Source organism: Oncorhynchus masou, chromosome 7 (genome assembly GCF_036934945.1).
Source record: "Oncorhynchus masou masou isolate Uvic2021 chromosome 7, UVic_Omas_1.1, whole genome shotgun sequence".
NCBI classification, from domain to species: Eukaryota; Metazoa; Chordata; class Actinopteri; order Salmoniformes; family Salmonidae; genus Oncorhynchus; species Oncorhynchus masou.
Genome location: NC_088218.1, coordinates 28,430,602 through 28,447,116, shown reverse-complemented (window position 1 = coordinate 28,447,116; position 16,515 = coordinate 28,430,602). Strand labels below are relative to the sequence as shown.

At 43.7% G+C, this 16,515-nt stretch overlaps 1 protein-coding gene across 1 annotated transcript in view; it reads left to right on the top strand.

The window, feature by feature from the left end:
- The window catches only part of LOC135543099 (neural cell adhesion molecule 2-like), a 423,699-nt gene that overhangs the window by 371,608 nt on the left and 35,576 nt on the right, over window positions 1-16,515 (top strand). The window contains exons 6-8 of the mRNA XM_064970177.1: window positions 305-422; window positions 4,746-4,915; window positions 13,304-13,449. Coding sequence (XP_064826249.1) covers window positions 305-422; window positions 4,746-4,915; window positions 13,304-13,449 — 434 coding nt within the window. The remainder of the gene's footprint in view (window positions 1-304; window positions 423-4,745; window positions 4,916-13,303; window positions 13,450-16,515) is intronic.

The following is a 16,515-nucleotide window of genomic DNA, read 5'->3' as shown; positions in this document are numbered from 1 at the left end:
ACGGTGGCGAATTAACATGTAGAATCGTTTGGAAATTTGAAAAAAATGGCTGATATTCTATGGTCAGAAGCAATAGCACGACCACTCTCTGCACAACCACTGTGCACGGCCGACATTCGTGTTGATCTGTCTTGTTCTTAAATCACAACAATGACTTCATTAATCTTCATTTGAAGATGGGGTGGGGAAGGTGAAAATGCTAGTTGCCTGTGTGCATATTGTTTCACTGCCACTGTTCTGCTCTCGCATGTGTAATTTGATGAAGTTCTCACCACTAACTGTCATCTTTGTCTTGTTCCTATAGTTCCACCTGTGCTGTCAGTACTACAGCAGTCATTCAATGCCACAGCAGATTACCAGGAGTCAGTGACTTTCACCTGCATCACATCAGGATCCCCCAACCCCGAGGTCACCTGGCACAGGTACAGTTAGCCCCCTACACACTACGTCAGGGTTGTGTTCATTAAGCACAAAATGGAAGAACACAGAGTATGCATTACCTGAACTTCAATAAGAAGCCCTTGATTTCGTTTTACATTGCAAAACGATTTGCAACCTTGTGACCTAATATACATGATTAATGTCTCCTATTCATACATCTAAATTTCTTCATACGCTTGTGGCTTGGCAAACCAAATGCAATCCACCCATTTGTTGACAAAACTATTAGCCAACCAGACCACTAGCTCAACCACATTTGGGGTATGTGTTGATTCATATTATGGCGATGTCACCAAATGTAGTCTGGTTTATACAGTTGAAGTCGGAAGTTTACATACACCTTAGCCAAATATATTTAAACTCAGTTGTTCACAATTCCTGACATTTAATAAGTAAAAATTCCCTGTTTTATGTCCGTTAGGATCACCACTTTATTTTAAGAATGTGAAATGTCAAATAATACTATAGAGAGTGATTTATTTCAGCTTTTATTTATTTCGTTTCATTCCCAGTGGGTCAGAAGTTTACATACACTCAATTAGTATTTGGTAGCATTGCCTTTACATTGTTTAACTTGGGTCAAGTGTTTCAGGTAGCCTTCCACAACCTTCCAACAATAAGTTGGGTAAATTTTTGGCCCATTCCTCATGACAGAGCTGGTGTAACTGATTCAGGTTTGTAGGCTTTCTTGCTCGCACACGCTTTTTCAGTTCTGCACAAATTATCTATTGGATTGAGGTCAGTGCTTTGTGATGGCCACACCAATACCTTGACTTTGTTGTCTTTAAGCCATTTTGCCACAACGGTGGAAGTATGCTTTGGATTGTACATTTGGAAGACCAATTTCCGGCCAGGCTTTATCTTCCTGACTGATGTCTTGAGATTTTGCTTCAATATATCCATATCATTTTCCTCTCTCATGAAGCCATCTATTTTGTGAAGTGCATCAGTCCCTCCTGCAGCAAAGCACCCCCACAACATGATGCTACCACTCCCGGTTGGGATGGTGGTCTTCGGCTTGCAAGCTTCCCCCATTTTTCCTCCAAACATAACAATGGTCATCCAGCAAAAAGTACTATCTTTGTCCCCATGTGCTTATTGCAAACCGTAGTCTGGCTTTTTTTATGGCGGTTTTGGAGCAGTGGCTTCTTCTTTGCTGTGCGGCCTTTCATGTTGTGTCGATATAGGACTCGTTTTACTGTGGATATAGATAATTTGGTACCTGTTTCCTCCAGCATCTTCCCAAGGTCCATTGCTGTTGTTCTGGGATAGATTTGCACTTTTCGCACCAATGTACGTTCATCTCTAGGAGACAGAACGTGTCTCCTTCCTGAGCGGTATGACGGCTGCGTGGTCCCATGGTGTTTATACCTGTGTACAATTGTTTGTACAGATGAACGTGGTACCTTCAGGCATTTGAAAATTGCTCCCAAGGATGAACCAGACTTGTGGAGGTCCACAAATGTTTTTCTGAGTTCTTAGCTGATTTCTTTTGATTTTCCCAAGAAGTCAGGCCTTGAAATACATCCACAGGTACACCTCCGACTTGCCAAAACTGTAGTTTGTTAATATTAACAAGACATTTGTGGAGTGGTTGAAAAACAAGTTTTAATGACTCCAACCTAAGTGTATGTAAACTTCCTGACTTCAACTGTATATCACTGTTACAGACTAGTGCTTTCTTCAATGTCCCAATGTTCTAAATGACACATGCGCACACACACTCTTCACAAGCCAGTGCTGTTGACAGACACTGTAAACGATGACATCGCGTTGACACTGTGACATGTCCTTATAGAATGTGCCGCCATCTGTACCATGTGTCACATTAGTCATACCTGCATCAGTTAATAACATGTTACATCTAACACACTCATTCGTTCATACAACAGCTGTTGCATATATCCTGAACCCGAGTGACACACTCATTAGCATGGTGTTAGAAGCTATAATAACAGGATTGTGTTCATTATGCACCAACTGGAAGAAAACAGTGAAACAAGGAGGAACCACTTGGACTTGTCCAATGAGAAATGCAAATGTTTCCTCCATTGCAAAACACTTTAAAACACTTTTCATTGTATGCCCTAATGAACACAACACTGTTATCCTGTTACAGATGTAGGATCTTAATTTGACCAGTATTGTCGTAGCAAAATAATCCTGCAGCAACGGGATTTGAGTGTTGAGTCCGTAATGTTGCTTGTCCGGTGATTAGGTGGACAAAAGTGCAATACTGTTACTGTGTTAGTGAAGGTTTTTAATGAATTTATGTAAATCATAAAACTCATCTGCAACAGATCCTACACCTGTAACTTTTTGGTAACTTTCGTGAGTTAATGGCTTGTTCTGCCCTCTTCACAGCAAGACAACAACCCCCTTTTCTCTTTCTAGATCTGTGTTTCCCTTCCTCTCTTTCGCAAAAGACCCCCAGCCTTTCCCGTTATTTTGTATATTCCAGTGCTAGCACACCGGATTCTTCTGGTCAACTAATCATCAAGCCTTTGATTAGTTCAATCATGTGTGCTGGTGCTGGAATAGATGTAATAAGTGGTGTGGCTAGAAATACTTGAGGAGAGAAATTAAACTTTAGAGGGTCTTCCAAATGTGCATTCATGTATATGCTGCTCTATCAAATGCTAATACAGTTGTGTGGGAGGAATTCATAAATGTTGTGTGCATGTCAAAGGTCATTTTCAACTTTCAGAAGAAAAGTCTGAACTGTGCATATAACCTTTGGAGTGGCTCCAAATATAACAGGTTTTGTATTGGCTGTGGGAAGGATTTTGACTGACAATTTTTTTGTTCCCCCGCCTCAAATTCACTCTTGTAATAGCTTTTCTATCAATGGGAGAGATGGAGTTTTAATTGGCCATGTAATTACGGAAAGCAATTGAAATGTTAAGTCTAGGTTTATCCTGTGAAAATTATATCTCGATGTGCCTCGCCTTGCACCACTGGCTTGCCTAATTGCTCCATGTAGACTGTCACACTGTATTGAGTTCAAATAAATGGTTTAGAAAGCTCTGTTTTTTTAACCATCCTGACAACCAAGCTTGACTCTGTACTGTGGCCGCATGTGACCACATCATCGTACACTCTTAGAAAAAAATATGCTTTCAAGAGTTCTTCGGCTGATCCCCCTTTGAAGGACCCTTTTTGGTTGCCGATAGAACCCTTTTTGGTTGCCGGTAGAACCCTTTTTGGTTGCCGGTAGAACCCTTTTTGGTTGCCGGTAGAACCCTTTTTGGTTGCCGGTAGAACCCTTTTGGATGCAGGTAAAACCCTTTTGGGCTCAATGGTAAAACTCAGGGTTGTGCATGGAACCAAAAATGGTTCTACCTGGAACCAAAGAGGGTCCTAACAGGAACCAAAATGGTTTCTCCTATGGGAACAGCCGAATAAGCCTTAAGAGTGTACTGCCCTCTTTGTTCCACCTTGAACACTACTTCACACTGACCACAACTCAACCCTGACCGTAACTCCATCCTGACTGCAGCTTCACCCTAACATTTTGATCATCGCTCCACACGCTGACCACAGGTCATCACTGACCACAACTCAACTATGTCCATTTTGTTCTCGTCATCATGACAACTGCAATCTGACCACTGTGCCACCATAACCATAACCATACCCCCTCCCTCCCCTCACACTGGTTTGCAAGACTGCACTCATAACCATTCTGGTATTAAGGAACTAGAGGACACCTCTTTCTTTATCATCTTCTTTCTCTCATACACCCGCCTTCCCCTCCTCCCTCAGTTACATTTCCTGTTGTGGTGTGTGGTGTTTCCACCTGGCTGGCGGGTTGTGCCTGCTTTCATTCAGTCATAGACTCTGATACAGCCAGTGTAATTTCCTGTGCCTAGCGCGCTGCCCGCTCCACAGACCAGCTTGTACGTACACACACACAGTTCTTCATTTCCTCCCTGGCTCCCTCCAGCCTTATTACTATACCTCAGTGTTTCTCCCAGTCCACTTTCAATTATCCTCCCTCTCTCTCGCTCTCTCTTTCCTTGAGAGACAGAGTTTTAACATCATTATGACGTGTGTGGGGGATGTGTGTGTGTGACAAACAATTTATTGTGAAATGCAGTAAAGCTATTTTATGCTTATCGTATCAGGTGGTTTTGGTGGTGGTGGGGGGGTGTTTGTGTCTGTGTGCATGCATAGAGATATATATGTTTTATCTCTATGTTTGCATGTGTGTGTAGTTGAATTGGTTGTGCACCTCTACTATATGTTTTTATGTGTATTGTACGAATTAATCATCTCTACCTGTACTGTCTCTCTGCACACAGGAAGGGCCAGCAGTTGGAGAGGTCAGAGCAATATGTCCTCAACACCATGGAGGCAGGCAGGAGTACCCTGACCATCCGCAACATCATCCAGGGGGACGGGGGCGACTATACCTGCCGATCCACCAACAAGGCCGGGGCAGAGGAGAGGGAGCTCTTCCTCAAAGTGTTTGGTGAGTGTAGCAGCATGTTCTTCGTGGGCATCCATACTTATGTTATGACACTCTCAAATTGAAGTAAACATGTCAAATGGTCTCGCGTCACATTTAATAATTACAACCAACATATAATGTCCTTCTCAGCCATCTTAATGACGTCCTGCTACTGTACCTGGATTTTATCTGGTTATTTGATTCGACCAGAACCAGAATTGGACCTGTAGTTGATGTCATTTTAGCATACCCATTTACTTTTGCCTATAGAAATCTAAAGTTTTTCTTTAGATTTCTATAGGTATTAGGCACTATAAAATGCTTTTAACATGTTTACTGTGTATTCCTTGATGTTCCTCGGAAGTGTAAAGTCTTGAACCTTTTGCACGTCTCTATGAATAATGGATTGGAATGAAAGATGCTGCGTCTTGAGAGTTACAAACAGCAAATTCCGCCATAGGCAGTAGGCACTATAATAATCTACACGTTTCCTGTGCATTATAAGCAACATATTCCAACATAAGCTACATATTCCTGAGTATTACTGAAGATTTTTTATAAATAACCCAAGATAGATCACAACCTGTTGTTTCCAATGAGAAGAAATAAGTCATAGTGAGCAGAACAAGCATGGAGGGGGGCAGAACCAAGCACGAGCATTCTAGAACAGGGCTCCCCAAACCTGTTCCTGGAGAGATATCGTCCTGTAGGTTTTCGCTCCAACCTTATTCTAGCGCACCTGATTCAAATTATTAGCTGGTTGATGGGTTAGTTACAACTGGAGTTACAGCGAAAAACCCACAGGAGGGTGGCTTTCCAGGAACAGGGTTGGAGAGCCCTTTTCTAGAATGCATTTCCATATTTCCGTTAGGGGGAAAACATACTCTGTGAAGTGCACGTGTGTAATAACTATATCCACCCTTTTTTTTACTTTTGCAAAAGGTAAAATTGACTAAATTTAGCCCACTCTGTTCGTAAAAGATTCTAGATTTGGAAACAGAAAACTATATTGTGATCAAATGTTTAATCGATGAGAACATTTGCATAATGTCGGCCAAAATCCATTTTGTTCCATCTGCCGGCCACTGGGCTTCTTCTTATCACCATATTTGTCATTGAGTGGAAACGCCAACCAGATGCTTCACAATTATACATCTGGTGAAATATCTGGCTCATTGTTCTATCTGTGTTATTATGAATACATATTGATTTGAATATAAGGTCTTTCGTCTTGAGTGCAACAAACAGCCAATTCCTATTCTCCAAGGAAAAATATTATTTCAGAGGAAAACATTCACCATACAAATCGAATCAAAGTTTATTTGTCACGTGCGCTGAATACAACAGGTGTAGACCTTACAGTGAAATGCTTACTTGCAGGCTCTAACCAATAGTGCGAAAAAGGTATTAGGTGAACAATAGGTAAGTAAAGAAATAAAAACAACAGTAAAAAGACAGTGAAAAGTAACAGTAGCGAGGCTTTATACAGTAGCGAGGCTAGAAAAGTAGCCGAGCTGATTGAGGTAGTACAGTATGTACATGTAGAATTGGTTAAAGTGACTATGCATATATGACTATGCATACAGTTGCATACAGTTGCCACTACCTCAACCAATCATCCAACAACTTGAATCTAATACAATTCCAGATGTATTGTACAGTCGGTGACACCCTGTTCATAAACGTTTACATTTAGATTTTCATAAAGCTGCCAGCATATTTCCTCCCCGATTATACTGATGGAGCTCTTTCCTCTTTCAGAAAATATATGGAGATTTGGGCTCTATAGTCATCAAGATCCTTTCAAGGCCAAGGATCCGGTTGTTCTTCAAAATGCACATTTGAAATGAACAAGTTAGCAGAGGGCTTAAGATTTGTTTCGCAAAGTGCGGCGTGAAACACAGTTGTAAGATAGTTTTATTACCCCTGACAGTTGAGAGAGCAGGGGATGAAGAGAAGAGAGCCAGCAGAGCGCTGCACTGGCCGACATCTGGTCTACCATGAAACATCAATATATATAAGGGTCTTTTATATATTTTTTTATTTGTTAATAATAATAATTGCTTTTTTAAAAAAAGTAACGATACTTTGGAGATTTAATTTTTATTTAACCTAGAGTGAGCGAGAAAAAGGCAATTCTTGAACATGGGGTGAGACATTCTCACTCATTTGTAAATAAAGCCGCCAATAATTACATTTGGAGGATTCTAAATGAATATCTAAAGGTAATTTTCCATTAGGATCTGTGAGAATATCTGAGGGGCTTTTATATGTTTCAAAATGAATTAATAATAATAATCATTTGTTTAAAAAGTAACGATATTTTGAAGATTTCGTTTTCATTTAACCGAGAGTGAGTGAGGATGAACATGGGGTGAGACATTCTCACTAAAGCCAGTTTGTTATTTCTAATTATTTATTTCTGGAGAAACCTAACTTGATTATTTAGCAGACATCACTTGCTTATATTCAGTCAACACATATATCTTAAGAATATCATGGATATTAATTGAACATGTTCGTTTCTCCATGCTTGTCTCAGAGCAGCGCCAAACGGTGCTGAAATAGATGTCAACAGTGGGAAGGCTATTTCTAACAATATTTTGGAGATTATTTTGTTTTCAGAAAAACGACAGTTAGCAATTGTAATCTGTATAAAGTCCAAAATAATATTTATAAATGACAAAATATAGCTCTGCTAATAGCCATAATGTTCTGTAGTTTCGACCCAATGATTCGTCTGACAAACAAAGACCCTCGGGTCCTGCAGGCCCAGGCATGGATCAAAGCTGGCGAGACATTCAATGACGTCATCTTCACAGTCCAACCAACCGTGACCCGTTAGCAATGTGCTCAAAATTGCTACAGAAAATAAGGAAGAAGATGAAGCAAGCCAAGTCCCAAGTATCCGCTCAAACTCCATGTGTGGGTGGCAATTTCTCGCCAGGGACCAGGCCCATGTTTGATTTTTGATGGTAAGTTTGGCTATTTACAAAGCAAAAGGTATATAAAATATCGTAGCCTACACCTCACGGACAGTTATGTATAATAATTCACTCTTGCCTCCTTTTTCAGGTATCGTGGCTCGTGATTTCTTTGAGGAACAAATCATCAAGAGATATGCTGGACCCTATGTCAGACTGGTGTTTCGGGACCACATTGTTTCTTTCAAGGTAGGATTATACCAATATTTTGTTATATTTAGGCCTATTTACATGTATATTTCTATTATTGTACCTAATGTTGGCTGTTAGGCTAAATAAATAAAAATCTTCTCCAAATGCAGACAATGGCCCAAAACGCATTGATGCCCGGGTTTGCATTACAAATGAGGGCATAAACTGGGTCAAGATGCCAGCGAGTAAGAGTAAGTAGAGCTTCATGTAGTTAAATAAAGAAATAAAAAAAATAATATATGAAATATTTCTTTAGTGGAAACTGTATGCAACTGTATTTCTTTCTTTCTCTACATGTAGGTCTCCTGAATTAAACCTGATCGAACTTGTTTGGCATCAACTGAAAACATTAATCCGTAACTGCCAAGCCGACATGCAAAGATAAACTGGTCAAGGCCATCAAGATGTTTTGGCTAGAGAAATCCACCATACAACAATGCAACAAATACACTGATCATCTCATCAATCATCTCACCCGTGGTCATGGAGCTGGGTGGAAGTGCGACTAAAATGTAGTTTCAATAAACATCCGCATTTGAATGTATTTTTTCTCATTATTTTATTAACGAAAGCATAAAGATGTTGATGAAGAAATACTGTACTGCTGTTTTCAGTTAGAAATGTAACAGTTTAGAGTACTTAAGCATCAAATACATTGCAAGTTGAGGGATTTTCACAATATTAGCCGGGCTATAAAAATTATATTGTCCTGCTAATAGGAAACATTTGCATGATGGGCTACACTTGCTACAGTACACTTGTGGAAAAACAAGTGTTTGAAAACCTGTTTTCAAAATGCCTCCAGTTGTCCATCACTACTGTAAATAAAAACACAGCATCTTGTTTACATTCTTTATTGTAACCACAATAAAGATACAAAATAATTGGTATAATTTGTCATTTCTATCTACCTTTCCAATTACTTTTAGAGTTTGCTATTTACAAATGTTTGCATTTCGTTATTAGTTACATTGTTTCAGGCTTTTTTCTTTAAATGATTGCTTTATGTAGGATGCTACATTTTTGACCAGTTGCAATTGTATGTAGGCCTAATAAAGCAAATCCTACTTCTAGAAGGCTGTTAAGCCTCATAGCCTACCTCAGCCAGTAAAGTTAATTTATATAGGTCTAGGCGCCAAAGAAATAGACTCCAATTAAACCCTCTTGTTGTTTGTAAATGTAACGGCGTTCTTCGTTTGTTGAATGAGAGTCGGACCGAAATGCAGCGTGGTGGTTACTCATGTCTTTAATGAATGAATCGTGGTACATGAAATAACTGATACAAAATACAAAACAACAAAACGGAACGTGAAACCTAATTACAGCCTATCTGGTGAAACTACACAGAGACAGGAACAATCACCCACAAAATACACAGTGAAACCCAGGCAACCTAAATACGGTTCCCCATCAGAGACAACAAGAATCACCTGACTCTGATTGAGAACCGCCTCAGGCAGCCAAACCTAAACTAAACACACCCCTAATCAACCACAATCCCAATGCCTACAAAAATCCCAATACGACAACACAATAACATAAACCCATGTCACACCCTGGCCTGACCAACTAATTAACTAAAACACAAAATACTAAGACCAAGGCGTGACAGAACCCCCCCCCCCTAAGGTGCGGACTCCCGGACGCACCTCAAAAACATAGGGAGGGTCCGGGTGGGCGTCTGTCCATGGTGGCAGTTCCGGCTCGGGACGTTGACCCCACTCCATTAATGTCATAGTTCCTCTCCTACGTGTCCTGGGATAATCCACCCTCGCCGCCGACCATGGCCTAGTAGTCCTCACCCAGAACCCCACTGGACTGAGGGGCAGCTCGAGACAGAGGGGCAGCTCGGGACAGAAGGGCAGCTCGAGACAGAGGGGCAGCTCGGGACAGAGGGGCAGCTCGGGACAGAGGGGCAGCTCGGAACAGAGGAAGCCCAGCACTGAGAGGAAGCCCAGCACTGAAAGGAAGCCCAGCACTGAGAGGAAGCCCAACCAGGCAGTTGAATCCGGCAGATCCTGGCTGGCAGGCAGTTCTGGCAGATCCTGGCTGACTGGCGGATCTGGAAGAGTTTGGTCGACTGGCAGATCTGGAAGCGTCTGGTTGACTGGCAGATCTGGAAGGGTCTGGTTGACTGGCAGATCTGGAAGAGTCTGGTTGACTGGCAGATCTGGAAGAGTTTGGTTGACTAGCAGATCTGGAAGATTCTGGTTGACTGGCAGATCTGGAAGAGTCTGGTTGACTGGCAGATCCTGGCAGACTGACGGCTCTGGCTGCTTCATGCTTACTGACGGCTCTGGCTGCTCCATGCTGACTGGCGGCTCTGGCTGCTCCATGCAGATTGACAGCTCTGGCGGCTCATTATGCAGACTTGCAGCTCCTTGCAGACTGGCAGCTCCTTGCAGACTGGCAACTCCATGCAGACTGGCAGCTCCATGCAGACTGGCAGCTCCTTGTAGACTGGCAGCTCCTTGCAGACTGGCAGCTCCTTGCAGACTGGCAGCTCCTTGCAGACTGGCAACTCCATGCAGACTGGCAGCTCCATGCAGATTGGTAGCTCCTTGCAGACTGGCAGCTCCATGCAGACTGGCAGCTCCATGCAGACTGGCAGCTCCATGCAGACTGGCAGCTCCATGCAGACTGGAAGCTCCTTGCAGACTGGAAGCTCCTTGCAGACTGGAAGCTCCTTGCAGACTTGCAGCTCCATGCAGACTGGCAGCTCCATGCAGACTGGCAGCTCCATGCAGACTGGCAGCTCTGGCTGCTCCAAGCAGACTGACAGCTCTGGCTGCTCCATGCAGACTGACAGCTCTGGCTGCTCCATGCAGACTGGCAGCTCAGGCTGCTCCGAACAGGCAGGAGGCTCCGGCAGCGCTGTAGAGGAGGAAGGCTCTAGAAGCGCTGAACAGGCGGGAGGCTCCGGCAGCGCAGGAGAGGCGAGGCGCACTGTAGGCCTGATGCGTGGTGCTGGCACTGGTGGTATTGGATCGAGGACACGCACAGGAAGCCTAGTGCGGGGAGCTGCTACCGGAGGGCTGGGGTGTGAAGGTGGTACTGGATAGACCGGACCGTGCAGGCGCACTGGAGCTCTTGAGCACCGAGCCTGCCCAACCTTACCCGGTTGAATACTCTCGGTCGCCCTGCCAGTGCGGCGAGGTGGAATAGCCCGCACTGGGCTATGTAGGCAAACCGGAGACACCGAGCGCAAGGCTGGTGCCATGTAAGCCGGCCCAAGGAGACGCACTGGGGACCAGATGCGTAGAGCCGGCTTCATGGCATTTGGCTCGATGCTCAATCTAGCCCAGCCGATACGCGGAGCTGAAATATATCGCACGGGCTATGCACCCGCACTGGGGACACCGTGCGCACCACTGCATAACACGGTGCCTGCCCGGTCTCTCTAGCCCCCCGGTAAGCACAGGGAGTTTGCGCAGGTCTCCTACCTAGCCATACTCCCTGTAAGACCCCCCCAATAAATTTTGGGGGCTGATTCCCGGGCTTCCCTCTGCGCCGTCGTGATTGCCTCTCCAACTCCATTCTCCTATAGCCCTCTTCGCACTGCTCCAGCAAATCCCAGGCGGGCTCCGGCACTCTCTCTGGGTCTACCGCCCACCTGTCTATTTCCTCCCACGTCGTATACTCCATACTTCTGCTGTCCATAACGTCCTCCCTTCGCTGCTCCTGCTGTCGCTGCCTGTTACCACGCCGCTCGGTCCGTGTGTGGTGGGTGATTCTGTAACGGCGTTCTTCGTTTGTCGAAAGAAAGTCAGAACGAAATGCAGCGTGGTGGTTACTCATGTCTTTAATGAATGAATCGCGGTACATGAAATAACTGATACAAATACAAAACAACAAAACGGAACGTGAAACCTAATTACAGCCTATCTGGTGAAACTACACAGAGACAGGAACAATCACCCACGAAATACACAGTGAAACCCAGGCTACCTAAATACGGTTCCCCATCAGAGACAACAAGAATCACCTGACTCTGATTGAGAACCGCCTCAGGCAGCCAAGCCTAAACACACCCCTAATCAACCACAATCCCAATGCCTACAAAAAGCCCAATACGACAACACAATAAACCCATGTCACACCCTGGCCTGAACAAATATATAACGAAAACACAAAATACAATGACCAAGGCGTGACATCAAGGCCGTGTTTGAAAGTATTTAGCTTACCTTGAAAAAAAATAATATCCACCAAAATATTAATGACTTATTTCTGTCGAAAGATAATTGTTTATTCTTCCATTTTTGGCTCTTCAAGGACTGAGCTAATTTAACTACTAAGAATATCAATTAAGAAAGTAATTGATTTTGTGTTTGTATGTATGTGTGCGTGCGTGCATGCCTATGACCCTGTTACATGACAAGCTCTAAATCCCCTTAGATGGCTCATCCACCCTCATCCAAGACAGGTTCACTCTTTTTGAAATTACAAACAACTTCTTGATCTTGCCAAGACAGCTTTAAAAACCAGACACACTTTAGGTCTATTTCTCCATTCAATTCCAGTTCTTCACAGTTTTACAGCCCTTGCTACTTTACTTTACTTGTACAGGTTGTCATTTCTTTTTTATATTGCACACTATTTGCCCATGACACACGTGACGTTCGGGCGCTAGCTTAGACGGCCATGTCTGAGAGAGTGACTTAACGGTGAGCGGATCTCTACACCACAGCCACAATTCCCCACTCCTTAATGCTGTTTATCGGGGGCGCACAGCATTTAAAAAATGGTTTGTCTGAAAAAAAAATGATTTTGAAGAGAAAAGGAGGAGTATAGGTGTTGAGAAAGAGGTTGTAAAGGGGTAGGGAGACTTAACTCAAAGTCCTGGTTTTCTATCTCGTTGTCAGTCTGGGCACGGTGTGGACAGGGGACTCGACTGTACCAAGGACTACTTTTTCTCGAGGCTATAAACTGTGATGGACACCCCTTCTTTCAGAAGTGGAAAAGTATGATTCTGAACAGAAGATTTTAGATCGTAGGGCCTCAATAGTCAAGCCCAAAGTCGTCTATCCTCCAATACATGGTGTTAGCACTAGGCGTCTCCTGTCTAAAATTATTGTCTTTCTCTTTCTCCTCATCTCACTTTCTTAATTTCACTCTGACTCCCTATCTCTCTCTCTCTCTCTCTTTCATCCCCCCTCTCTCTTTCCCTCCTCTATCTCTCTTGGACGCTCCCCCCCTTCTTCTCTTTCTCTCTTTCTCTCTGTCCCTCCAGTCCAGCCACACATCACCCAGCTGCGTAACGTGACGGCGGTAGAGGGCAGCGCCGCCATGATCTCCTGCGTGGCTGAGGGGGAGCCACTCCCTGAGATCTCCTGGAGGAGAGCCAGTGACGGTCAGAGCTTCGCCGATGGAGACAAGGTAACCCTGGGCTGTCACCTGCTCTCACTTCCGCCCTCCTTTTCATTGTTGCCTACAGTTGCACTCTACTGGTACCCGTATCACCCTTTCTAGACACATACAGTCCCACGCAAGCAAGCATACACACACACACACACACACACACACACACACAAACAACCTTCCACTTACTGCATTCTGCCTACAGTCACACAAAGTACCGTCCTCAACCCTCTCTCACCCTTTATTTCTTGCACAGACCAGATGGCCGGTATTAACAAAGAGCACGTCTGAGGAGAATGCTCACCTTTGAGGATGGATGTGACTGGATCATAGAGTAATTCTCAGACATTTTTTTGAGTATACGTTTTGTGGGCCCAGTAATTCCAACATCTCCTTCCTAGAGCTCTTTAGAGGCACTACGTGATATCCATCATGCAATAAAGGTATATGTGAAGTAAGATATTGTTAATTGTGTTACTGAACAAAGAGAGAAAGGTAGGCCATAGGGTAAGCTACCTCATCCAAAGATGAGTTATACTCAACAGTGTATCATGGTTGGATGCCATTGGTGACTCATTTGAAACAAAACCATGTTGTATACGACTAGGATGTTTTCAATGAGGACCATTAATCTCTGAGATTCTCGGAGCATACATTGTGAAACATAGTGCCTCAACATACAAAGGTTAAAGAAATGCTCAAATCGTGGCTAAGAGTAAACAGACAGCTACCATGTGTTTTTCTGTCATTGTCTCAGTAGCCGCCGAGCACTAATGCTTTTCGAGAGGCGCTGCATTAGCAAAGATGGCTTCTGCTTTCCCCGGGAAAAAGGTCAATGGCTGAGATAAATGAATGTGTGCGTTGGCGTAATCCGCTCAACTTGATAAATCAAGGCACCGAATGAGAGTAAATACTTCTTTGCACGTTGAGGCAAATGAAATTATGGAAATGTGAGTGCCGAGCAACACACCTGAATATATGGGAAAGAACAGACTTGGGCTTTGTGTATACTGCTTCCTTGATGGATGGCCATGTTCATTTAGGTGAAAAGCTAGTCGCCGCTTCTTTCAATCTGTATATCCAGACACAGCCAGCGTGCTGCTCTCTATTCTCTTATCCAGTACCATAAAACGTAACTCCACTACTTTTGTCAAGTTTTTTTTGTCTCCTTTTTGCCATGTTGCTTGCCAACTAGCGTATTTGTTTCTCATTAAAGCAAATACAAACCAAACAAACTAGCTGAGAAACAGTGTACGCTGACTGAAAGTCAATGATACATAGTAACACAGCATTGTGGGTTTCTGTTGACCTGTTTTCTCTTCTTAATGCCACTGGCGAGGTTATGCTAGCACTAGCAGCGAGCCACTGCAGCTCCCCATTCACGACAGCTTAATAAGGTCTTACAGCGAGACGACACTCCCAAGGTCAACAGCCACAGCCACTGTATCTTAACTGAATGAAGAGGATAAGGAAAGATGATGCATCTTGTTTTAACTGATCCAGAGCCAGCACTAATACCATCGGATACCTTTGCATGGGGTTACTTAGAGTTCAGCTTTGTAGAGATCTTATTTAAGATCATGTGTGATCATTGCAGGGTGTAGCAGGGCATGTCCAGTTTCCTCACATCAGATGGAGAGGGCTTCAACTGATCTGCTCTGCTCACCATCTTTCATCTTCCACCTACCTTTACCTCTCTCTCTCTCTACCGATCTCTCCCCTTTTCCTCTTGCTATGTGGGCTTGATGTCTCATTCTCTCTCTCTTTCTCCCTCCTTCTGTCTGTTTGTGTCTGAGTGTGTGCTCCTGTAGTGCCTCCTGTCCATGTCAGCTCCTCTGCACTGCATATCAAACAGGCTAGTGTCTTTCTCCCTCCTCCTTTTTCTCCCCCCATCGCATCCCTCCTTCTCCCTAGAGAGAGCATCCCTTCCTCAGCCAGTGGAACCTGGGAATAAATAACCCACATCTAGGAGAGAGAGCAAGAGAGATAGAGATTGCATAAAGCCCAGAGTCAGCATTCTCTTCCTCTGGCAGACTGTGGAGGGCACCTGCTGTATATGTGCAGTAGCACACTGTGACCATCCTACTGAATGCACCACTTTCATTGCCAACCACAATTATATAAAAATAATTACATTCAAGGTAAAATAGGATCAAACCAACATTAATCTACACAAGTGACGATTCACGTGAGATCAAACCAACTGTATTATACCCTTTACCACTCCTTAAAGGGAGGCCTCTTTAACCTGGCAGTAGCGAGAGACTGTGTGAGCTGAAATGACTGCAAGAGACCTCACAGTCAGGGCTAATATGACTGAGGCATTATAATCGGCATTAACAGCTGGAGCTGGATATGCATCGATTGTTTAGGGAGATCTATAGAGTGGGCGTCGGAGTCAGTGTGAGTCTGCCACATCTGCACACTGCAGGGGCGAGCTCTCAGGAGACACCAAGGCTCAAAACTAAAGGAGAAGGGAGGAAAATGACACAGAGATGGGTCCCAGAGGGTGGAGAGATATCTATGGGCCAATTTGGCATGGGAACTCCAGGGGTTAAGAATACTGGGCCCAGTCCTGCTGGTTTCTAACCGTAGGACTTGATTAATCAATTGCAGTTACTATCTGCTTACGGAGTAGCAGATAGTAGAGCTGAGCTGAGCAGAGCTGAGTTCAAATAGTATTTGTTTTCTTTCAAATATTAAAATCACCAATGGACTAGTCCCAAAAGTGCAAACCCTGCCCATCTGGCACACCAGACAGGCTTGATCAAACTCTCAAAGTATTTGAAGAACCCAAAATATCTCCTTTCTAAGTGATCACGCTGAGCCAGTTTGTCTTTGTTAAGTATCACTGACGATTACAAGGAATGATTGCTGCTCCCAATCTAATTGACCCTTGGCATCAAATTGAGACCATCTGTCTTCACAGTTCTCTATCTAATTATTGCAAATCAATTGATAGTCAATCACATTAATCCTAGCCTGAGGCGTAAAACTGACTTTACATCAGATACTTGGTTTGATTGAGTGTCAGGGGGGTTTAACAGTTTTGAAGGTGTGTGAGTTTGTTATGGAGTAAAAGGT